Source organism: Haliotis rubra, unplaced genomic scaffold (genome assembly GCF_003918875.1).
Source record: "Haliotis rubra isolate DU_JTF1 unplaced genomic scaffold, ASM391887v1 Scf463, whole genome shotgun sequence".
In the NCBI taxonomy this organism is placed as follows: domain Eukaryota; kingdom Metazoa; phylum Mollusca; class Gastropoda; order Lepetellida; family Haliotidae; genus Haliotis; species Haliotis rubra.
The window spans coordinates 753956-779423 of record NW_025767150.1 but is presented as its reverse complement, the minus strand read 5'-3'; the positions used below and the strand labels follow the sequence as shown (position 1 = coordinate 779423).

The following is a 25468-nucleotide window of genomic DNA, read 5'->3' as shown; positions in this document are numbered from 1 at the left end:
GTAACCCATGCTTGTCGTAAGAGGCGACTAACGGATCGGGTGGTCAGGCTCGCTGACTGGGTTGACACATGTCATCGTATCCCAATTGTGTAGATCGATGTTCATGCTGTTGATCCCTGGATTGTCTGGTCTAGATCCGATTATTTACAGACCGCCGCCATGCAGCTGGAATATTGCTGAGTGAGGCGTGAAACTAAACTAAACTCACTCACTCAAAAAGCTACCGAGCTAAATATGTAATACCTGGAATACTGTTAAAATCCAAGATAAACCTGACTCACGCACTGAATCATTTTATTACTCTTACAATAACAATAAAACAGCATACGAATCTCTAACATGTCATATCAAACACTGACATCGGGTAAACACATTTTGAAAAGAGTGACCACAGCGTAAAAAACGTTCAAGGATTGTCATGTCGGGTGTAAAAATGTAAAATTCAGGTTTGGTCCGGTGACAAAATCCGGAGGATGTTATAAATAAATATTTCAGCACAACGTAGTTATACTGCAACAAAGCCTTGTTTCTATAATTTCTGATTTTTATGGTTAAAGTCTGGCGGGTGACGTTAAAGTGAATATTAATGTATATTCAATCCATCATAATTAAAAACAGCTTAAAGCAATGACTGCTCCCCTTTACGTCAGCTTGTAAATAAAGATGGCGGCCAACTCGGATTACCCCTTGCATGAAAGTGTTTTTAATGATGATATACGTCGAGTTTCACAACTTATCAGAACTTATGATCTCTCACAGAAAGACATTCATGGTTAGTTCTAGCCAAACGTTAAGCGTTGTACCCTTTGTACACAACAGAGATTTTATTCACGGCCGAAATGGAATCAGATGTTGAACATCATGTCAAATTTAATTTAGTATCTTTGCTATTCTTTTATCTGCCATCGGCTGGTACATTTGCTCTGTAAGATTTTAATGTGAACAGTATAACGTTTTACCCAGTTGTCAGTTTACGAAAATATTGTGTGTTATTTTAGTATTTTTTCTTGTCAGAAACAACATTTTATCACAGAAAGATATTGAACTGATATCAAACGAAATCGTGTTGAATGACTTTGTTTATGAGGGGCCGTTTGTTTATGGTAGCCGAACCAAAAGAAGCAGTTGCCATTTGATACTAAGTGCATAGAGAATACATCAATATGAAATGGCCTTTTTAAAAATATTGAGCAACAATCTAAATAGGAAAAGAGCAACCGTTATGGGTGGGTTTTGGGGTTTTTTCTGTTATAATTTTAGTTTTTTACCATGATTGTTGAATGGAAACAGCCATATGTCAAAACCAAACGGGAAAAATAGAAAAAAAATATGCTGTCATGTATACATGTAAAAACCATATAACATATAGTCCTGAAATGAGATAGCCAAAAGGTCACTTATATTAGAAAAGTACATGTAATGGCAACATTTGCTTTATCCTTAGGAATGATCTTTTTATGGGCCAGCATCCCGATCCACAAAGTGTCAGTAGTATTACAGCCCTATAATAATGCTAAACTTTATTACAGGCTTGTGAGTGGTGTGCTGCTATGAACACTATTTGTGGATAGGGTCTGTACCTAATTTGAAGAATCAATACCATGATTCTGATTAAGTCATATCTTCCCAGGTTTATGCTACTAGTTGCTAGACACAATATTCAAGGGTTCTGAAAAAAAATGTGACAACATCCCCAAAATATACATGTGACTCCTGATTCAAGTCCAAATTCTCATCATTACATGTCATGTAATTTTACCCCGTCTCAAGCTTACTAATTGTTGCCTCACATGAACAATGGATGGTTTGGGCTATGCATTTTCATTCATGAACAAATATATGGACTTGTTGAGTACCTTGCAATTTTAGATGAGCACTTTGCACTATAGTTATGCAATTCCACGTTTAAATGTTTTAACAGACAATACAGCATCAAGTACACATACCTGGTAGCTGAGTGAAGACAAGCCTGTAGAGACAGACTGCAATACTGCCAAATGTAATCCTGTTTTAACAGTAACTGTTCAGCACAAACAGTAAAAAGAACATCTGTGTAGTAGTAGGGTGGCTGAAGCATGTGATTGCAGGTGTCATTAAAAATATTGACATGATTAAAGAGATCCATCACTGGAGAGAGTGAGATGTTAAGTGAATTTAAAGGCCATGTGACCCATTCTGAGTAGTCAGGTGGTTAAAACATACGATTGTGTGAAGCCTATTTCTGGTGTTACTTGCTGTGATATTGCTGTAATAGTGAGAAAAGCAGTGCATAACCATATTGTCTCACTCACCACAATGCTCTGTATTGCTGGAAGAAAACTATGCATTCAGCGAAATAATTCAAGGTCCTTTTTTTTTTTTTTTTTTTTTTTTTTTTCTTTTTTTTTGTTGTACAGCAAATCATATATGTCATAATATGTCATTTAACATATGTTTCATTGAAAACAAACTGCTTATGGCAACTGGACCAATGTCATATATTGAGAAACAAAGTTTCATCGAAAAGGGTAATTGAATAGAATGGTTCAAACAACCAGCTTATGGCAACTGAACCAATGTCATACATCGAGAAACAGTTTCATCGAAAAGGGTAATTGAATAGAATGGTTCAAGCAAAATAATTATGGCAACTGGACCAATGTCATACATCGAGAAACAAAGTTTCATCGAAAAGCGTAATTGAATAGAATGGTTCATAAACAAACTGTTTATGGCAACTGGACCAATGTCATACATCGAGAAACAAAGTTTCATCGAAAAGGGTAATTGAATAGAATGGTTCATAAACAAACTGCTTATGGCAACTGGACCAATGTCATATATCGATAAACAGAGTTTCATCGAAAAGGGTAATTGAATAGAATGGTTCAAACAAACCGCTTATGGCAACTGGACCAATATCAAGGTCCTTTTGTTTCTATGTGTAAACAATCTTGTAAATCCTTAACTTTATTATTGAGTTTTGATTAATTTTGAAATGGACTGTACAAATATTTGTCGTATGTTTTTAATCTTCAGGGGTGTTACATGCATTACAGGGGGCATCGTCTTTGTCATCTATACATAAACCAGCCTCCTCCTCTGGTGACCATTTCTTATTCCCTATGATTGGGCGTACCCTGTTAGTAGTTTAATGTAAAATTGTTTCGTTGAAATTAATCAATGAACTTAGTGTGTAATAAACTGACATGTATAAGACATCGTAATAATCATTTTCTTCAGCAAACATACAAAGAGATGTATCAACGAATGGATTCAACCATGCTGCGGCTGCCAACAATCTCAAAATGTTCAACCATGTCAGTTACTCTGTTAAATGGACTTGAACTTGTTCTGTAACTAAATATTTTCGGAAGCTTTTGGTTCTAGCCCAAGGATTTATTTGAGTGTGTCTATTTTCAACTCCAAAATATTCACAGTGATGCATTTTGGGGATCCAAGTTAAGCAATTATGTGAAGCTTCATTTGATTTCCATTACATTGCTCATCCTCCCATGCCTGTATTTTACACCATGGTTACCAGACATGTTGTCTCTGTTCCAGGCAATACAGCTCTCCACTTGGCTGTTATGTTGGGGCACAAGGGTGAGTCAGACATTGCCTTGATGTTATCTTTGGTTATACATGTTACCAGGAATAATATGAAGGTAGCTACCTGACCTGGTTAGTGGTTACTGTTTTATGATTTGCTAGCTCTCCTGATTGAAGTGAGTGAGTTAAGATATTTTTTTTTCTCATGAAACCTCATGTGCTGAATCTTTGTATGAACGAAAGCTATGGTGCCATCAAGTATCACTCATAGAAATCTGATCGGTCTTTAAGCATGTCAGACATGGCAGCCATACTGAAACATCATTTAGCCAGCTAAATCAACCCGTGAAGATCCGCATTAGAATTGATCTTCAGTAACCCATTCTGGTAGTAAGAGGTGACTAACGTGATCAGATGGTTAGGCTAGCTAACTTGACTGATACATGTCATTTTATCCCTACTGTGTAGATCGATGCTCATGCTGTTGATCACTGGATTGTCTGTTCCAGACTCGATTATTTACAGACCGCCGCCATACAGCTGGAATATTGCTGAGTGCGGCGTAAATCTAAACTCACTCATTCACACTCCTTAATAAGTCATTTGTGGGTGTGTGATTAAGAAATTTTATTTGCAGAAAGCATGTGGTGTGTTAATTTTGGGGATATTTTAATAATGCATCCAGATACTACCTTCACATTAACACAGATTTCTAGTGTTGTTGCTGTTTTTACATTCTCCTTGATGTCCCAATTATAATGTCTCTAAAGAGCTCACAGATTACTGATCCAAATTGTGACAATGTGTTTAATTATGATAATATTCTAATATCAGAAGCAAAAAGTTATGGCATTTACATTTTATTTTGCGTAACACCAAATATGTGCAAACAGACCAGAAGTCTTAGATCGATGGTTGTCATGGTAATTCACCTCATTTTCATTTGATTTTTATATCTAATAACAGACTTTTCAAATATCACAAGTCGGTGATCAACATAATCCATTTGAGTGTAGATGAGTGTTTCTGGGAAATTTTCCAATATCAGCCTTTCCCATGGAAATGTTGTTACGGAATCTGTTTTCAATTTGTCAGCACCATAAAGGAATCAATACAAGTACTATATCAGTAATAGGAATGCCATATACATTTGTGTAGATTATATGAATTACACACTGCAAATCCAGCGTTGTTGAGCTGTGACTTCCTGTGTTGTCAGAGTGTGTACACCTACTGTTGGCCCATGGAGCCCCAGTGAAGGTGAAGAACCTGCAGGGGTGGACGCCCCTGGCAGAAGCCATCAGCTACGGCAACAGGCAGACCAGTAAGTATGGCAGACTTCACACAAACATGCTACCCCTTATCATGCTTATTGAGGCATCTTTCGGCTATTATATTTAGGGAATCTTTATACACAGTTAAAGGATCAGAGGGCATGACATGGAATTGTTTTCTGTTTCATTATGACCTCTTGAAGTATTGTCTATAGTGTGAAATAAAGTAAAAGTATTTTATACTGACACGAGGTCACATGAGTAAACAGGGTAATAAGTTTACTTCCCATTACATATTCATTACGTCAACATGATCAATTTGTTTACTTTTTTCATTTAAGTTTTTATTTCCCATTTCCATGTTACAAATACAGGATCGCTTTGTTCGATAAGCCGCTTGAAAGAAATGGCATGTACAATTTAAGTTCAACATTTACAAAGAAATGATTATATGTCATGTACATACAGCATAAAATACAATGTGTTTAAAGTACATTTACATTTCAAAGAAATATCATGTACAATTTAATTCAACATTTACATTTCACTGCAGAATTATTACATATGTCATGTACATACAGCATAAAATACAATGTGTTTAAAGTACAGAAAGAAATATCATGTACAATTTAAGTTCAACATTTACATTTCACTGCAGAATTATTACATATGTCGTGTACATACAGCATAAAATACAATGTGTTTAAAGTACAGGATCGCTTGTTCCATAAGCGTTTGAAAGAAATAGCATGTACAATTTAAGTTCATCATTAACATTTCACTGCAGAATTATTACAGATGTCGTGTACAACATACTGCATAAAATACAATGGTAAGGTAGAAACAACATGTGCATAAATATTTGATCCATAATACAAAATGTCGTAATCTGTTACAAACAGTAAATACTATTGTTGTAATAGACATAGTTATTTTGCTGCCGGATTGGGAGGCTGCGTTTTAAACTTAAGCAAAGAGAACATGATCAATATTATCATAACATTGTCTTACATGGAAGGTTTTATCATTAATGTCAAGCCAAATGTTCATTCAGCATCTTTGATGAAGATGATGATGATCTCAACTCTTTTTTCAGTTGTTTCCCTTCTACGAAAGCTGAAGCAACAGTCTCGAGAATTGCTAGAAGAAAGGCGTCCATCACTCATCCAAGCCTTGAAGGAAATAGATGATTTCTACCTCGAACTCAAGTGGGACTTTCAGAGCTGGGGTGAGACTTTCACAATGTTTCTTCACATTTTTCCATCTCAAAATTTAGAATTGTTTTTGCTTTGTGTGTGAGTATATACCTCCATAGACTGAGGATAAAAAGCTATTGAAAATTAGAACTTAAAGTCATGCATCCTCTCCCTCTTATGCTCTACAGTAACATCTTTTGTTGTTTGCTTACATACAAGTAGATTAATATAATATCGTCATTGGAAGATAAAAGGTCTATCAGTAAGACTGTCACAGTGGCAACTCGTCATTAAACCTTTACATCCAAAGTTCCATCACTATGAACATGACGTAGAGATTTCCCAAGTTGTTGGGGAACCTATTGGTGACTGCAAGTGTTAGTCATCCTTGGTCAGTTTGCCAATTACTGATAGGTGATTACAATGATGTCAAACAGGTACTGAGAGAAATTTATAGTTTGCTGTTGTCTTTTACTGTCATATAGACAGTTGACAGTTCAAATGTGCACATCTTTGTTTTATTCACTATGGGTCGTAACAAGGAAATTCATGAACAGTGTTGCAGTCAAACTCTGTCTTTACCCAGTCTACACTAACCTACTGAGAGCAAGGTTAAAAGTTCTAAAACTAACCTGTTCTATTATCACCATAAAGCAACTTGAAATCTTTTGTTTGTGTTTTTCAGTGCCCTTAGTATCCAGAATTCTACCTTCAGATATATGCAAAATACGCAAGAAAGGGGCATGTATAAGGTAATGTTTGCTAAATAACTTTGAGATATTAAAGCATTTCTTGAGTAGAATCTCATTTCCAGCCTTGGAAGTATTCCCTTCATTTGGCCTAAATTTGAATACACACAGTTGATGGGTAATGAGCGGAGATCGCTAATCATACTAATATAATTCTGAGATGATTTTTAGTAAACAATAACAAAAATCATGCCATTATTAAACTGCTACAGGTTGTAATTGTGTGTTTCCTTTCCATTGCAGATTAGATACAACATTAGTAGATTTTAATGACATGCATTGGGAGCGGGGTGATATATCATTTGTATTTAATGGCGATGCTGGTCCTCGTCAGTCCCTCACAGTATTGGACAACAAACTCAAGGTGTTCCAGCGTATTCGATACGAGGTCAGTCCGACAATGGTAGCTATTATTTATCATTTGACTATCTTAACTCTGTCTTCTTAACCAATGTGAGAATGTTATTAAATGCATGCTCATTCTCCTTTGATCTTTCTTGATATATCATGTATATTGTGTCAAGTCACTGAATCTATACAGCAGTATGTGAAATATGTATTACTCCCGACCTCTATATGTATAGTAGGGATGTCATGATACAACCATCTCCCAGTACGATATGTATGTGATGCTCCCAGTACGATATGATACTTAACTTGCAATTTTATATGCATTTTTACATTCCATTTGGCATTATCACTATTAAAAGGCTTGAATTTTTCTGTACATCTGTGCTCATACATGTAAATATAAATGCCTCATTCAGCCAATACTTTATTTCAGATAAAAGTTGTGTGTCAATATAAGCACTTCTATTTTTTGATAAAGTAGCAAAATCCGCATTTGCTAAGAATCTTTGATATGCCCCTGAAACTGAATAAATTGAGTCTCAATATAGGTCCATGTGAAATGAATATGAATATAAGATTGAAATATGAACTGATACAGGATTGAAATATGAATAACCTGAGGATATTATTTAATTGTCAGGGATTCATGACTTGATGTATTTGCATTGAATTTTTTTTCTCTGCATGACAGTCTCAAGAACCATCTACTTACGCTGAAGAATTATATGAATATCAGCCCAAACTGATAATATAGAATTTAAATGTCTTTCAAAACTCCCTAATATTATCACATATGCATCAGGAAGAGACTAGGTCACCACATGCAATGTTGTCAGTATTTTTCTAATGCTGACAGTTGAGGGTGATCAGTTGTCATCAGTCTGATAGTGGAAGATAGACATTTTTAATCTGCATCAAGAAATAATCCTAGGATGTTAGCTATCACTGGTTTACTTTTCACAAGAAACATAACTGGGGCACAGAGGTCCTGTTACTGAGCACACTGTTGTGTGGAGTTGTATCCATTAGGCACACAAGAAACCTATGGTTGTGGGTTCGAATCTGAGTTTGCCTGATTATATACTTAGGGAAAAAAATAAGGGATCACATGAAAGCACAAGTGTTTCTTTATTTTTTTCCAAGGTTTCTTCACAAGCTTTGTGTCGCATAGTTTGTGAAGAAACCTGAGAAAAAATAAACAAACACTTGTGCTTACATGTGATCCCTTATTTTTTTCTCTCAGTATATTTGCAGGTTTGTCAGTGCCATACTAAGACTCATGGGATTCGCAAAAGTGATGAACATCTGAGACTTGCATTATTTAGGGCTTTCCTCTCACATTAAGCTGCCAGGCTGTGATATAACTGGAACACTGTGCAGTGCAGTGTTATACCAAACTCACTAACTTGCTCACAGATATATTGCTTGGACAAATAAATACAAAATACGTTTATGCATTAATATATGACATCTTGCTAGTTTTCAAGAGATATAATTATAATAGCATAGGACTGTGCTCCATATGGTGTGTTCTGCGTACAATGATGTTGCGAGCTGTGTTGCAGGAGAGTGAAATGGAACTTGAGGATGAGGTGGACATCCTGATGAGCAGCGACATCATGGCTGCCCAGATGTCCACCAAGAACATCTCCTTCTCTAGGGCCCAGAGTGGATGGCTCTTCCGAGAAGACAAAACAGTAGGTTGTCTCCCTCACCTGAAACAGTCAGCAGTGTTTATGGCAAAAAACACTGCTCATTCAAATTATTTAAATCCACAAGTTCAGCCAGGATTCTAACTGTTGCGAAACTTGGACACAGGAAACTCTGCTCGGCTAGAGATATATCAACTTGCATGAAACCTATCTTAAAAACTCATTTGGATTGATAAATTGAAACTGGTCAGGAAAGCAAATCATCTCATTGAAGCTGTTTGTTTTTGTTATTAATGTAACTCTCCTGAGAGGGTACGTAAGTCCCAAAACTTTCAAAGTAAAATATAAATTATCACATTTTAAACATAGTATTCTTGTTATTTTACCTGTTGGCTAAATTGTCATACTATCGCCAGCGGCTGAAGGGATGGTGTAAATCCAGCTAGGGTCCATGCAGGTAGCAAAGGTACTGTAAGTCCCCATGGTCCCTAGTATGGTGATCTACCTTCAGTTGTTGGCGATCTATAGCCCATTTTTTACATTGTATTGTCTTCTTTAATTGGAATGTTTTAGCTTTGTTTGCTAGTTTTATATTCATATCAGTGATTATCTAGTATTTTTACTGTCCTTCGTTGGCAGGTTTTTATAATATCTATATATATTCTATTTCAATGTCAAATGTTCTCGTCACGATATGGCTGAAATATTGCCGATGTGACGTTAAATAATAACTCACTCACTCACTATTAATGTAACTGAGAGCTATCCTGAAAGTGGCATTATGAATACTGGTCAGAAAAGTAAACTACTGAATATTATTTACCTCACCCCTTTTGTTTCAGGAAATGGTTGGGGAATTCCGGGCGGACTTCTACTGTGTAAATAATTTAACTCTTGAATCTCGTAAAAGGTGAGGCATTATTTTGTATTATTGATTCAAATTGCCCCATGATTTTTCCCACCATGCCTGCTCCTGACAAACAATGGTGGCAATGTCAAGTTGAACTTTCTGTCCCCACTTCCAAGAGAACTATATTTACAATTCAATCTCCTTTGTGTCAGATTCAGTAACCAACAAACATCTATCGAACTACGGATATAACAAACTCTTGTATTTTCCTGACCTCTTGCTGCATATTTTTAGTCATTAAGTTAACTACAGTTATGACCAGTTAATTTTGTGGTCACTTTGAGTTTGTTGTAACCGTAGTTTATTGTAGTGTGTTTCTAGTTCAATACCTCTCTCCCTGAAGCTCAGATAAACCATGAAAAGAAGGTCTCGTCAGGTCAACACTGAGTAAACCTTGCATTTAAACATGAAAAATGCATGTTTTTAGCTGATGTTTTGCTTTTTTATATGGTTTGGCTTCACATCATGTGTCAATTTGTCAGTTTCTGTTCGGTAGATTTTTGTCAGACTGTTTCGACTTGATAAGTGATAAGAGTATCCTTGTGTTATGGGCTTTCAGCTGCTTAAAAACATCCATTGAACAACTGTAGAACATGTCATCAATATGTGATGACACCTTTATCTTAAAGGTCACATGCAACACAAAACACAACTTTGCAGATTCTGATACCTTTCGGTATGGACTTACAATAACAAATTATAAAAAATGCAAATTCAACTTATAAAGTTGGAAAATATCGCGATGAAACCCCCCCGCGAAATCGTAGTTCAATCGATTTACTAATTTCACCCCACCGCTGGGGTGAAAAGTGGTTTCGACAGCTGTGCTGCTCTGCGCCCATAGCGCATGCGCACTGATTAGGTTCGCGCGGCTTGAACCGGGAAGGCGACTCGTAAAAACACAGCAAGTGATGCGTGCAAGGATTATCGCTGTGGTCGGAGTTGGAGAACAAAAGATGTTTCTTGTGATTACAAGCATCTTTGGTCTGCAGTAATAAAAGTACAGTGGTCCCATACTTGGTTGCAGATTTGCAAACCAAGTTTTCAAGAAAGTGTACCATTAGAAATACTAATTTCATTGTTAAAAATTCCTCGGCTTGAAAACTGAAATGTTTTAATACATGTCTATGGAAACATAGACAAATATGTTGATTGTGATAAGCAGTCTCTGTCACAGACAAAACTCAATGTCTGTTTTATTGACACCTATGTGTCTGCCTGCCTGTCTGCTAATGGCAATATGCAATACACAACTCCAATCATTGACCACATGCAATTTGAACTTAACACCTATCAGACTTTACACCATAAACAAAATACATTGACTTATGGCTCGTGCACCTGGGTTCTGTCTCTGTCACATTATGTAATTACACAGACAGGCAGGTGTGATACTTGTACACATGACATGTTATGTCTGTTGGTTGCAAACAAACTGCATCCATTTTTCTCAGATGACTGGATCGGACGGAAACCGGTGCAAACTCAGATTGTCAGTTTCAAGTCCTGCTTTGTACTTGGACGAACGACAGTTTCCAGCCACGCAGTAGTTCACCATCTCAGTATTTGTTGATTGGATAGAACGCAAATGCAGAGAGCATGTATTTACAAAACCCAACATCTCTATACACATTCTTTATGGATCACAACTTCTTTTATTGTATATGATGCGACGTTTCGGTATGGATTCTTATACCGTTGTCACTCTTGCTTGACAATGGTATAAAAATCCATACCATTCGAAACGTCGCATCATATACAATAAAAAGAAGTTGTTATCCATAAAGAATCTTACTTTCTTATTACTCACCATACTTCTAAAATGCCAATCAAACAGATCATCTCTATATACACACACACACACTGAGCCCTCAGGGGTATCGGCAAAATGAACCAGCCAATGAGAGACTTCGTTACACTTGAGTGCACACCCACCCGCTCTGACTCGGTTCGGTCTCCCGAGTGCTTCGTTTCGAGGGAAGTAAACACAAGTACAAAATATTGCACTTTTGATTCGCGATTGTACGTTTATAATTTTGTTTATATGTTTTTTCACAATCAGCAATGTATATTATATGTCATGAATAAGTGATAATTGTGTTTTAATTATGTTTGTTTTTTTGGTTGCATGTGACCTTTAAACATCTTTATCATTACCTTTATCTTTATCTTAAACACATCGTCCAAGCACATGCAATGACACATCATGCCTCGTTCTATCGAGAATAACACTTCTGCCTCGAAACATAATCTGATGATACCATTTTTTTAAAGATTGGTCAGAATTGAAAATAGAATCATTAAATTATTAAATATTCACTCATAATATGTATCTGCTATTGTCAATGTTTCTGTTGTTGTTGAGATATCATCAGAGAATATAATATGTTACCATGGTTATAGGAGAGAGCACCTGTCTCCAGAGGATGTACAGAAGAATAAGGCCATCATGGAGAACTTCAGTAAAGGCACCTGGGACAATTGTGCTGTAAGTCTTGTAATCACGACCTTGTAAACAATGCTCATCCGATATTCATGCCAAGTCTAAGAAAAATGTACTTACAGATGTGAATTTTTTTTTTAAAACTTATCCTATCTCACGGTTGTGATAGTGCCTTCTTCAACTGTTTAGTCCCGTCCGTCATCTGTAGTTTCTAGTGCTGAAGCCTCGCTTGCTCTCAGTTCAGCGCTTTCCACCTCAGTGGTTGCGTCTACGTCTGTTACCCATGCAACCCTTGTGTCAAGTGCGACTCTTTCTTCTGGTACAGTGGATCATACTGGGTTGGCGCTTTCTCACCCTCCTGTGATTCCTCCGACTTTGACGATGACTGCTAGTGAGGTTTTTTTTACTTCCATACTCCATACTGTGCCTTTTGGTCATGTACCACCACTTTATTCCAATGCGTCGTTTACCTCCAGAACGCCATGTGATCCCAGTTCAGCGCTTTCATTCAGAGCGCCACTTGACCCCAGTTCAGCGCATTCATTCAGAGCGCTGCTAGATTCCAGTCCAGCGCTTTCATTCAGAGCGCTACTTGGTTCCAGTTCAGCACTTTCGTTCAGAGGGCCCTCTGTTTCTGGTTCGGCGCTTACTTCTAACGCTATCGGTTTGACGCTTTCTACTACTGTTCTGGAATCAGCGTTTGTTCCTGGTACACTCAGTGCAGCACTTGCCGTCAGTATGTCAGCGGTTGTATCTTATGCGACGCTTGTTCCTGGTGCCCCGTGTGTCCCGAGTGCGACGCTTAGTACACCACTTGTATCTTATGCGCCCTTTTCGACGACCTCCTCTGTTGTCTCTCGTGAGATTAGTTCAGTGGGTTCTCGGTTACCACCTACTGTAGCGTTTAGATCGGATGCTTCACATGCTCCAGAGCCTTCTGCGCTTACTCACCCATCTCGTCACCCGACTGCCCCAGTTCAGCATGTGGAGGAGGTTACACCTTCTCCCACCTCAGATGGTACTTCATCTTCGGATGTTAGTAGTTTACGTCTTCAGCGTAGTAGTTCGCCTTCAGATTTGTTGTCTTGTTTTGACATGAAGCCAGGTGATTTTGGTTCCATCACGTTTCCACCACGTCATTGCATCACCCAGTTGGCTGCTTCCTTGGATGAGGCATTTGACAACCGGAGGAAGGTGAAGGATGGTTTTGCAGCCCCTCGCTTTAATTTAGCGTCCTCCCATGTGCATGGTTTTTCTTCGCTTATTGTCTCCCCTCCGGTGGATGATGATATTGCATTGATGGGATCGAAACAGAGAGCTTACTCACCATTCTTGGTGGAGGATCGGGAGCTACTGCATTTGGATGGTGCCATCAGGAAGATTTTGGCTCCCCTCAATATGGTCTTAACGACTACTGAAGCAGTTGCCATGTCTGTTTCCCATGCAACTTTTCATCAACAGGCGTATATTCGGGCGTCGATGGTGCCAATACAAGAGCTCTTTCAGACCATTTTGGATCAGTTGTTCCATTTCTTTTCCTACGTCACAGCGATGCGGCATCGGGGGCCCCTTCATTTGTCCTCATGGAAGGATAGATTTAGAACTGATCTCTATCGGCAACCGTGGTCGGGCAAGTCTCTTTTCAATGGAGCTATCAGAGACGTTGCCACTAGAGTGGGGCAGGAAGCTCATTTACAGGTGTCAGTGGAGTTGTTGAAATTCCAACAATTACAGGTTGAGGATTCCTTGCGCCACCGACGGCTGGCTCGTTATGTTCCGTCCAACCCGGATCTTCGCTCAGGTTCGACTTCTTCCTTTCGAGGGAGAGGTTCCTCCAGGGGAAGTTCTCATCGTCAATGTAGAGCGTTCACTGCTTCTCGACCAGCTGCCTCCTCCAACCAGTCCTCTTCTCAGAGACCTGAGAAGCAGTGACTCCGAGACATTAGAGCACGACTGGGTTCTTCCGCCCCCAGTCGTGCCTATCCAGGCTTCCCCAGTAGGCGGAAGACTTGGGACTTATGCCCCGAACTGGATCATTCTGGACGACCCTTACGTCCTTTCCACACTCTCAAGGGGGTTCCAACTTCCTGTTATCGGCAATCCTCCTCTAACTTTGTCTCCGGAGCACAGAACGTATCCCGTTGGGCAGAAGGCTGTTCTGCGCTCCACGATCGACACTCTTCTCCAGAAATTTGCGATCGAGTCCCAGGGCCCAGCTCCGACCCACCCGGGGTTTTATTCTCCAATCCTTCTGGTGCCAAAGAAACATTCCGACAAGTTGAGACTAAATTTCAATATGAAGGTTTTCCACAAAATGTTTCTACAACCTCCGCCTCACTTTCATCACACATCCTGATCCAGGATGGATACCTTCACATACCAATACTTCCGGCTCATCGCAAGTTCCTTCGGTTTGTCTTGGAGGGCACCCACTATCAGTGGCGTGTCCTCCCGTTTAGAATTTCTTCGGCCCCATGGCTGTTTACACGGGTAACGAATCCTATAACCAGTTTCTTCCATCACAAGGGGATAGTGTTCGAAGCTTACATTGACGATTGTATCCAGGCACAGTCCGATCATGGCCTTCTACCTCAACACATGCAGTACACGATGTGGCTACTTCGCCAGTTAGGCTGGTTGGTCAACTTGCAGAAGTTGGAACTAGTCCCTACGCGCCATCTACAATTTATCGGAGCAGTGTTCGACACTCAGGTCAACAAACTGTTTGTGCCGAGGGATCACTTCTGCAAGATACAGCGCCTGGTTCCTCTTATGTTGTCACAACCCAGGACGCTTCCTCAATGGCAGGAGCTACTGGGCTTGTTGACGTCAGCTCAGGCATTGACTCTACAAGGTCAATTGCAACTCCGGCCTCGACAGCTATTTCTGGCTCCTCACATCAGAGTGGGCAAACCCACTTGCTCTGATCTCTCTGCCTCCGGAGCTCCACCCCCATCTCTTGAATTGAATGTTTGCGGCGGAGTTTGCTTAAGGCCGTCTAACCCTTCTCACCACCTGTATGTAGACGCCTCTCTACACGGGTGGGGGGCTCATCTTCTAGATCAGCAAGTGGCCGGGCAGTGGTCTCTCGCAAATCGCGTTTGCCACATCAACATGTTAGAGCTCAGGGCGGTGATTCTTGCGATCAGTCACTGGCAAGGGATTCTACAAGCGTCGTCTCTCATGGTCTGTTCGGACAACACAGCGGTTGTATGGCACATCAATCGGATGGGGTCAACAGGGTCTCTGCAACTTCTACGATGGACACAGCAGTTCTTCGACCTGATACACCCTCAACATCTCAGTTTGAGCCAATCATATTCCAGGGGTGAAGAACGTCATCGCGGACTCTTTGTCCCGGATGCATCGTCCATCTCCGACAGAGTGGAAATTACATCCTCAAGTGTTCCAGCCAGAAGTTGGTTCATAGATCTTCAAGAGATCCTCTAGGTCTTCCCGAGCGGCTCGATCTACTGGTTCATCCACACTCCGATCAACTACATTGGTCTCCGCTCACGCTCCTTCTTCACGTTTGGTGCATTTACCCAAATCGCTAACGGCTAAAGGATATTCGAAGCATGTTGCTACTGCCATTACTACTGCGCACCGTACCTCCTCTAGGTCACTTTATGATGAAGCGTAATGCAGGATGAAGGGCATAACATCACCCACTACGGCATCACCACAGATGGTGGCAGAATACCTTCAGCATCTGCGAACCTTTAAGAAGCTTAAAGGTTCTACTCTGTCTGCCTACCTGGCTGCCCTTAACACAGTTATTGCGACGGCCTCTGGTGTGAAGGTATCCACTGTCCCTGAGCTCCAGTCTCTCCTTAGATCTTACAAACTTGCTGATCAGTCCTGGAAGTTCCAGCCTCCAGCCTGGGATCTTTCCATTGTACTGAATCACCTTTCATCAGCAGATTATGAGCTCTTAGAGGAGGATTTTGTGCATGTCACTTTCAAGACCTTTATTCTGTTGGCCTTAGTGACAGCTGCTCGTATTTCCGAGTTTCATGTGCTTGACGTCTCTTGGGTGAGATTTGAAAGGTCTAGACATGCTAAGGTGTTCCTTGGTTTGGGGTTGGATTTTCTTGCCAAAAATCAATTGCCAGGACAGCCGGATCGCTCTTTCACAATCCCGCCGCTGTCTACTATATTGGGTCCAGATGACATGGAAGATCTTTCCTTATGCCCGGTTCGAGCATTACGGATTTACCTAGCTGCCTGTAAGGATCACCGCAGGTTGCGCAAGAGACTATTTATCCCGTTATCCATTGCCTTTGCCTCGGAAGTCTCCCGTACTACCTTGGTGTTTTGGATGAGATCTACAATCCTGCGTGCATATGCTTTTGCGGACCTTCCTCCACCTACGACAGCGAACCCTCATAAGACCCGGGCTCTGGCTTCCACCATGGCGCTTCACAGGAATAGGTCCTTCCAGTCCACCATGGATGGTTGTTTTTGGAAGTCGGATACCGTCTTTGCCTCGCACTACCCTCGGGATCTCTCGGTTACAGATGTTGAAGGTCTGCATCAGTTCGGTCCTTTGGTACTGGTGCAGCAGTTGTCATCAACCCGTGTTTGCAGATAAAGCAATCCTTTTTTGGTCGGTTTTGCTCTGTACATAATAAAAGATATCAATGTAATCCATGTCTTGGTACTTTTTTCTTTTGGGCTTAGATCGTTCTCACCTATGGAAGTAGGACGTGTCTGCACTGTCATAAGTTATGACTCGATAGACTGTGAGGCTAGTCTTGTGCTACATGCAGAGATGATCGACATTCCGCTTACTGACCACTACTCTCTGAGTTACGTCAGTGAAGAGTCGATTTCCGATTCCCTTCATGGTTTTTGAAGCTTTCTGCTCCTAAGTCCTTCTCACCTTTGGTAAGTTAGGGAGATTGGTACTGAAGTTAGGGAGATTGGTACTGAACATTAAACTAGTTGAGCAACCGGGCTATTCCCTCTTTCATCGCCTTCCAGCATGTGTCTGTGGGGGGTAGTTTCGAAGCAGGGACTGGCCAGAATACTGGGGTCACCTGATAAATCGCGGGGAGGCGGGGCCTACTTCCCAAACTGCGTCCTTTTGCTTGTCAAAAGTTGCGGCTGAAAACCACATTAATTCGGGAGTGCCCACTCCCTACAGTTTTTGTGCTGTGTAAGCCAAGGGGTTATCTAAAGCAACCCATCACAAGTTGGAGTTAGCATATCGGGAGTTGGTGCTGTCTCCTGGCCTCCTTGTGCTATGCGTCCTCACAGTTGTAGAACAGATAGGTTAATCTGCGACCCACCTGCCAACCGTGGGATAATGCATACCTTGAGATAGGATAAGTTTAAAAAATTGGAAATTTTAACTATAAATTGTATATTTATATACTTATCCTATCTCACACGAATGCCCACCCGACCTGCCCCACATCTCAGATTACTGGAAGCTCCAAGACGAGAATGACAGGCACAGGTCGTCACGTGATCATCTGAGCGATATGCACGGTTATAGAGATGATTGACAGGTGTCGATGTCGGAGTGGGGGCAGAGGTCAGGTGGTTAGAGGCCAGAAAGGTTATATTCAACTTAGCTATAGCACGTTTCCACACATGGTCGAAGAAGAATAAGAAGATGCATACCGTGAGATAGGATAAGTATATAAATATACAATTTATAGATAAAATTTCCAAATTTAAAAGAAAAGAGAGCAAAAGGTTTCCTTGTATACTGTATTCTTCAAGAAGGAGTTGAATCTGGGTAAGAATATAAGACCTATCTACACAACATGACTATGTAAGGTGTGTTGCTGTTTCAGTTTGAGCGCCGCCCATCCCTGGAACCACCTGACAACCCCATCACCAGCTGGTGTGATTACATCAATGCGTTGCCGGGACGACCCCCATGTTTAGGACGGACTCTCATCGCCAAGGAGAGTACCAAAGGTTTCAAGGCAACTGTTGCAATGGTGAGAAGCAGGAATGCGCTTTGTTTTTAGTATTTATTTATTATAATTTTCTGATTATATGCTACACTTACCCAGGTATTAGTGTCTGCTCAACTGCAGTTTGTATGTTCCTCAAGCAGCAGATCAACATGCTTTACGAGTTTCTCAATTCCCTGGAGAGCACACAGCTCAAGCACCTTGAAGGAGCCCAAAAAGGCTTTTCACATCCACATTTCCCATACCCATTCCCTTTTTGGTGAACAGGATCCATGAAGATCCGAGTTAGAATTTATCTTCAGTAACCCATGCTTGTCGTAAGATGCGACTAACAGGATAGGGTGGTAAGGCTCGCTGACTTGATTGCCACGTCATCGAATCCCAGTTGCATAAATCAGTGCTCATGTTGTTGATCACTGGATTGTCTGGTCCAGATTTGGTTATTTACAGACCGCATTCATATAGCTTGAATATTGTTGAGTGTGGCATAAAACTAAACTCACTCACTGTTAGTGAACAGAGACGCATCTTGACATCTACCATCGGTGCCAGGATTCTTCTGAGTGACAGGGTGAATGTATTGTACACTGGGGATCATAGCAAGACTCTAAAGACCAGTAAACATTAAGGCTGTAACGATTCACTCGCATATTCACTGAAACGAACCGTAGCCCTTCATGAATTCAATTCGTTATTCGTGGTCACCAGAACCGAATATTAACGAATATTTACAATTTTTTTAAGGGAGCATGTTTTACTTGAACCCTTATGTCCTTTCCAAAGTGAGATATGCAAGAATGGAACATGTACTAGCATTGCAGAAGTGCAAGTCATGTTAGTTTGCCAAGACTGCACATTGTACTGTCAACTAACTATTACATACCAAATTTGAGTGTCATGAGATCACTGGTTATTGCTGTGAGAAATCAAAACTGTCAACATGGACGTTCCATAAAGTGCATCAATCACTTAACTACAATATTATATTCGATTCGTGAATAATCATTCATATTCGTTACCCAGAATTCATGATATGTATCATATTCGCCACGTAGTGTATTCATTGCAGCCCTAGTAAACATTGCTTTTCCACTAGATGGATAATAACCTGTTCACTAGCACACACACGCTTGTCTGGTGTGGTTGTGTATGGTCCTGTGTATAGACTCAGGTCACAATAACCTGTTCACTAGCACACACATGCTTGTCTGGTGTGGTTGTGTATGGTCCTGTGTATAGACTCAGGTCACAATAACCTGTTCACTAGCACACACACGCTTGTCTGGTGTGGTGGTGTATGGTCCTGTGCATAGACTCAGGTCACAATAACCTGTTCACTAGCACACACATGCTTGTCTGGTGTGGTGGTGTATGGTCCTGTGCATAGACTCAGGTCACAATAACCTGTTCACTAGCACACACATGCTTGTCTGGTGTGGTGGTGTATGGTCCTGTGCATAGACTCAGGTCACAATAACCTGTTCACTAGCACACACACGCTTGTCTGGTGTGGTGGTGTATGGTCTTGTGCATAGACTCAGGTCACAATAACCTGTTCACTAGCACACACACACGCTTGTCTGGTGTGGTGGTGTATGGTCTTGTGCATAGACTCAGGTCACAATAACCTGTTCACAAGCACACACACGCTTGTCTGGTGTGGTGGTGTATGGTCCTGTGGATAGACTCAGGTCACAATAACCTGTTCACTAGCACACACATGCTTGTCTGGTGTGGTGGTGTGTGGTCCTGTGCATAGACTCAGGTCACAATAACCTGTTCACAAGCACACACATGCTTGTCTGGTGTGGTGGTGTATGGTCCTGTGTATAGACTCAGGTCACAATAACCTGTTCACTAGCACACACACGCTTGTCTGGTGTGGTGGTGTATGGTCCTGTGTATAGACTCAGGTCACAATAACCTGTTCACTAGCACACACACGCTTGTCTGGTGTGGTTGTGTATGGTCCTCTGTATAGACTCAGGTCACAAATCAGTTGATGTTGAGCAATATTAGGCAAGGAGAGGCCTTGGATGGGTGTCCGTGTTTGGCAGCTTGACTTCTGAGAGTTTCCTGGACTTCAGTCCTGCCCCATATGTGATACATCTGGTCCCACCTTAGGCAAGTTAGTTTGTTCAAAATTGCTTCTGTTCACCCAGCAGAAAATGGGTACCCAGTTTTATAAGTCAGCTAACAGGCAGCTTGGGTTATCTGAGGTAATAATGTGCTGTGCTCTGATAGTTAGCACCATCACTTGCCCACTCTGCTACAGCAGTAATACTCATGTTACTGGTTCTGCCTCCTAACATGCGATGAAGTCAGTGTTGGTAAAAGTGAGTGCATTGCAGCGCTAGTTAAGATTTCAAAAAGTGCCATTTGGACAAAAAGAATCTTGTTCATGAGAATGTGTAACTATTTTTCTCTTTTCAGAGTGAGGATTTCCCGATGAGTGTTGAAATGTAAGTGTTGATGCTGTTCTTGGAGCCATTGTAAATAGTTTTTTGTGTCAAAGATGGTAAATAATAGAAAAGACATCTCTTCTTTAGTTTTTAAATATATTACGATGTCCAGTCTCTGTTCGTATGAAAGTTTGATCAATTTCTTTCTTGACAAGGGGAGGTAATCATTTTAAAAAGCAAATAATTTTAAGGTAACTTTTTCAAAGAGGGATCCATGTGTGCACCTTTCACATTAGTGGTGCCTTTTTATCCCCCACAACGCGTTTTGCGGGGGGGTATAAAATGCACTCCGTCCGTGGTGCGTGCGTGCATCCATCCGTCCGTGCACTTTCGTCTTTTCCAGGGCAGAACTTCAAAACCGTTCACTGTTTCTTCACCAAACTTGGCACATAGATAGATCTGGTCGTGTACTGGTGCCGTTTGGTAGTTTCGGATTTCTGTATAAAATATATTTTTGCGTTTCTATGGCAACAAGTTTGACTTTGACTGAAATTGGTGCTAGTGTTCTTTTCCAGAGCAGAACTTTAAAACCAATCAATATTTCTTCACCAAACTTGGCACATAGATAGGTATGGTGTGTACTGGTGCCTTTTGGTATTTTTGGAATTCTAAATAAAATATTTTTGGTGTTTCCATGGCAACAAGTTTGGCTTCGACTGAATTTGGTGGTAGTGCTCCTTTCTGGAGCAGAACTTTAGAACCTTTCAATGCTCTCCTTCCACTTTGCCATATACTCACCAAAAGATTTGACATAATCATAACTAGTAGACATAGTCATTAGAGTATTTTGCCATTGCGAGGGATATTGATGACTTTGTCGTCTTGTTTCCTTTTTTCTTTAAAGTGAAAATCCCAGTCTTGTAGGATGATGACATTTTTATGGCTGGGGTAATTCTCTGTCTCTGATAACATATTTCCATGTTCCTTTCAGATTACTAGATGTTCTAGAAGTTGTGGCACCTTTTAAACAATTTCAAAAACTGAGAGAGTTTATGACCACCAAACTTCCACCAGGGTTCCCAGTGAAGATAGGTAAGTATTATCCTTATACACATGCAGAGATGACCCTTAAAGATCTGTGTAAAAGTTGTCTTCAGCTACCCATACTTGTCATAAGACTAACAGGATCAAGTGGTTAGGTTCACTGACTTGGTTGACACTTGTCATCATATCCCAATTGCGTTGATCAATGCTAATGATGTTGATCACTGGATTGTGTGAACCAGACTTGATTATTTACAGACTGCCCCTATAGCTGAAATATTGTTGAGTGTGGCGTTAAACAACAAACCAACAATACACACATGCGGACACGAACTTGATCAAGACAGGCGTCATTTGACTTATTTAGTTATGATATACATTCTTTGATCTCATTAGTTTCTTCTCCTACAAAATATTTGTAGGAAGTCCATTTCTAATTTTTCCTGTTTCTATATCTTATCTTGAATCTTATTATTAATTTAGGTATGAAGCATAGTTCCCATTAAATGATAGCAAGCAACCCGTACTTGTCATAAGAGGCAACTAACCAGATTGGATGGTGAGGACGGTGACTTGCATGTCATCATATCCCGATTGTGATAAAAAATGTTCATGATGATAATCATGGGATTGTGTTGTTCAGAAAATATTGCAGATAGTTCTAATATTAATGGACAACATTTTATAGCTTAAATAGTGCTGAGTGTTGCATATCAAGATTTATGCTTGGCTCTCACAAAATCGTGTTTGGTTAGGCATACTACACGTTATGTTACATGTGATATATCAGCATCTAATTTGATCGTTGAAACGATTGTTATAGCTAAGGATGCTTTGTTTCAGAAATTCCAGTATTCCCAACTGTCACTGCTAAAGTGACCTTCACAATGTTTGAATGGCAAGAAGAACTCCCTGAAGAACTCTTCATTATTCCCTCCGATTACCGTGAAGACCCTAACCGCTTTCCCGACTTATGACTGTACTTTGAGGCTAACATTGTCCACGTGCTGACCAGCGTCCGACATCTCTCCCCATATATCTTCCAAGAGCATCAGCGTCTGTGTCTGGACTCAGAGGACGCTGAGGAGGAGGAGGAGGAGGGCGTGTGTATAGGCATAGATCTGCCACTGACAAACCTGGGCAACTGCAGCGATGAAGTGACACTGTTAATATAGCGAAGACAAGTGACACTGATAATATAGGGAAGACAAGTGACACTGTGAATATCGGGAAGACAAGAGACACTGTGAATATAGGGAAGACAAGAGACACTGTGAATATATGGAAGACAAGTGACACTGTGAATATACGGAAGACAAGAGACGCTGTGAATATACAGAAGACGTGAAGTTGTTAATATAAGGAAGAGATGTGACACTGTTAATGTAGGGAAAACAAGTGACAGTGTTAATATAGCGAAGACAAGTGACACTGTGAATATACGGAAGACAAGAGACACTGAATATACGGAAGACGTGAAGTTGTTAATATAAGGAAGAGATGTGACACTGTTAATGTAGGGAAAACAAGTGACAGTGTTAATATAGCGAAGACAAGTGACACTGTGAATATAGGGAAGGCAAGTGACACTGTGAATATAGGGAAGACAAGAGACACTGTGAATATAGGGAAGACAAGAGACACTGTGAATATATGGTAGACAAGTGACACTGTGAATATACGGAAGACAAGAGACACTGAATATACGGAAGAGGTGAAGTTGTTAATATAAGGAAGAGATGTGACACTGTTAATATAGGGAAGACGAGTGACACTGTGAATATCGGGAAGACAAGTGACAGTGTTAATATAGGGAAGACAAGTGACACTGAATATCGGGAAGACAAGTGACAGTGTTAATATAGGGAAGACAAGTGACACTGTTAATATAGGGAAGACGAGTGACACTGTGAATATCGGGAAGACAAGTGACACTGTTAATATATGGAAGACAAGTGACACTGTGAATATAGGGAAGACAAGTGACACTGTTAATATAGGGAAGACATGTGACACTGTTAATATACGGAAGACAAGTGACACTCTGAATATACATGATATAGTTCACCCAGAATAAAAATTGACACAGCTGATATTGGGAAGGGGCAAGTTAGCATTGGAAATTGAATAAATGAACTGTTGATACAGGGAAGAGCAAGTGGTACATGTAATACAGTTCACAGTTGTTCTATAGCTTGCTCTTGGCTAGTATAACATATGGTGCATGTGAGGACCTGAGAGTGTAACTGTTGACTACAGTGTTCAGGCATGTGGAAGTGCTACTTGTGACTGACAATGGTATGGACTACCAGTATATGGCTGTGTGAGGTTGTAACATTGACAGACTTTGGAGGAACCATTTTTTAATATACTTATCTCTACAATTTTGGACATATATATATGTATTTATCTTGACAGCTTTTATGACAAATTTATTTGTTTTAGAAACAACAATCTTTTATATGGTACACCTGAGTCATTATATGACAAAACACAGGGAGCACATGAGACATGATGGACAGTTGGTCACAGGTTTCAGTTGGTATAAGTGTCTGAGGATGATTGTTAGACATGGACATGGTTCCGGATCATCAGGAAACATGGCCTTTATTATGAAAGTGTGGACACATGTGTGGTCCCAGTTGTGGAAGTGAAGAAGCTATTAGATGCCCTATATTTTGAGGAAAATGACTGGACCCAAATATTGGAATGAATAAACAGGGCTGATACCATATTTTTGGAATATGTGAAAGCAAGACGAAATCTGTGCTGAACATGTGACAGTATAAATATTCCATATCAAGCTGATCAGGAAACATGGCAAGTCCTTCAAAATAGAAAGATTCTCCACAATGTCAGTGAACAGTGTTTTAAGTGGACCAATGTTGCCTCGGCCTTTGACTTTAGGTACAAACAATGCTGATGACACAGCGCGGTCATCTCTCACCCATCAGGCCCATCACAGCTCATCTTGCCTCGGGGTTATGTGAGGGTTGTCCTGACACATAAAACTACTGAAGGATTTCCACCCACACTGATGTGTATAGTATACTGCAGTACCTCATTGTTTCATCAAGCCAATCATGTGTAGAGGACAGGAGCCAAAGTACGGCTGAAATATCACGGATCCAGCTGTTGACACTATCACTATCATTCTTACTAGTATAAAGATCCTCCCATCCACTAAAGCAGCTAGATATAAAGCTGTACTGAATGACACTAAAGCTGCTAGACGTCAAGCTGTACTGAATTACACTAAAGCGGCTAGACGTCCAGCTGTACTGAATTACACTAAAGCAGCTAGACGTCCAGCTGTACTGAATTACACTAAAGCAGCTAGACGTCAATCTGTACTGAATTACACTAAAGCAGCTAGACGTCCAGCTGTACTGAATTACACTAAAGCAGCTAGACGTCCAGCTGTACTGAATTACACTAAAGCAGCTAGACGTCAAGCTGTACTGAATTACACTAAAGCAGCTAGACGTCAATCTGTACTGAATTACACTAAAGCAGCTAGACGTCCAGCTGTACTGAATTACACTAAAGCGGCTAGACGTCAATCTGTACTGAATTACACTAAAGCAGCTAGACGTCAGTCTGTACTGAATTACACTAAAGCAGCTAGACGTCAATCTGTACTGAATTACACTAAAGCAGCTAGACGTCCAGCTGTACTGAATTACACTAAAGCAGCTAGACGTCAATCTGTACTGAATTACACTAAAGCAGCTAGACGTCAAGCTGTACTGAATTACACTAAAGCAGCTAGACGTCCAGCTGTACTGAATTACACTAAAGCCGCTAGACGTCAATCTGTACTGAATTACACTAAAGCTGCTAGACGTCAAGCTGTACTGAATTACACTAAAGCTGCTAGACATCCAGCTGTACTGAATTACACTAAAGCAGCTAGACGTCCAGCTGTACTGAATTACACTAAAGCAGCTAGACGTCAAGCTGTACTGAATTACACTAAAGCT

The 25468-nt window shown here is 40.5% G+C and overlaps 1 protein-coding gene across 1 annotated transcript; it reads left to right on the top strand.

Moving 5' to 3' along the window:
• The first annotated feature begins 663 nt into the window (after positions 1–663).
• LOC124290367 (ankyrin repeat domain-containing protein 13C-like) lies at positions 664–24611 on the top strand. Its single transcript, XM_046727075.1, has 13 exons — positions 664–772; positions 3544–3585; positions 4751–4855; positions 5902–6033; positions 6687–6753; positions 6994–7138; positions 8667–8798; positions 9596–9663; positions 12067–12151; positions 17914–18063; positions 20473–20501; positions 21433–21533; positions 22329–24611. The coding sequence occupies exons 1-13, from the start codon at positions 664–666 to the stop codon at positions 22460–22462; spliced, it is 1299 nt and encodes a 432-aa protein (XP_046583031.1). The 3' UTR covers positions 22463–24611.
• Positions 24612–25468: the final 857 nt, after the last annotated feature.

Excerpts from the sequence above, each read along its gene's own strand:
- LOC124290367 (XM_046727075.1), top strand. The coding sequence starts at position 664 with ATGGCGGCCAACTCGGATTACCCCTTGCATGAAAGTGTTTTTAATGAT. Across the intron at positions 6,034-6,686 it reads GTGGGACTTTCAGAGCTGGG|TGCCCTTAGTATCCAGAATT; the intron begins GTGAGACTTTCA and ends TGTGTTTTTCAG. Across the intron at positions 9,664-12,066 it reads ACTCTTGAATCTCGTAAAAG|GAGAGAGCACCTGTCTCCAG; the intron begins GTGAGGCATTAT and ends CCATGGTTATAG.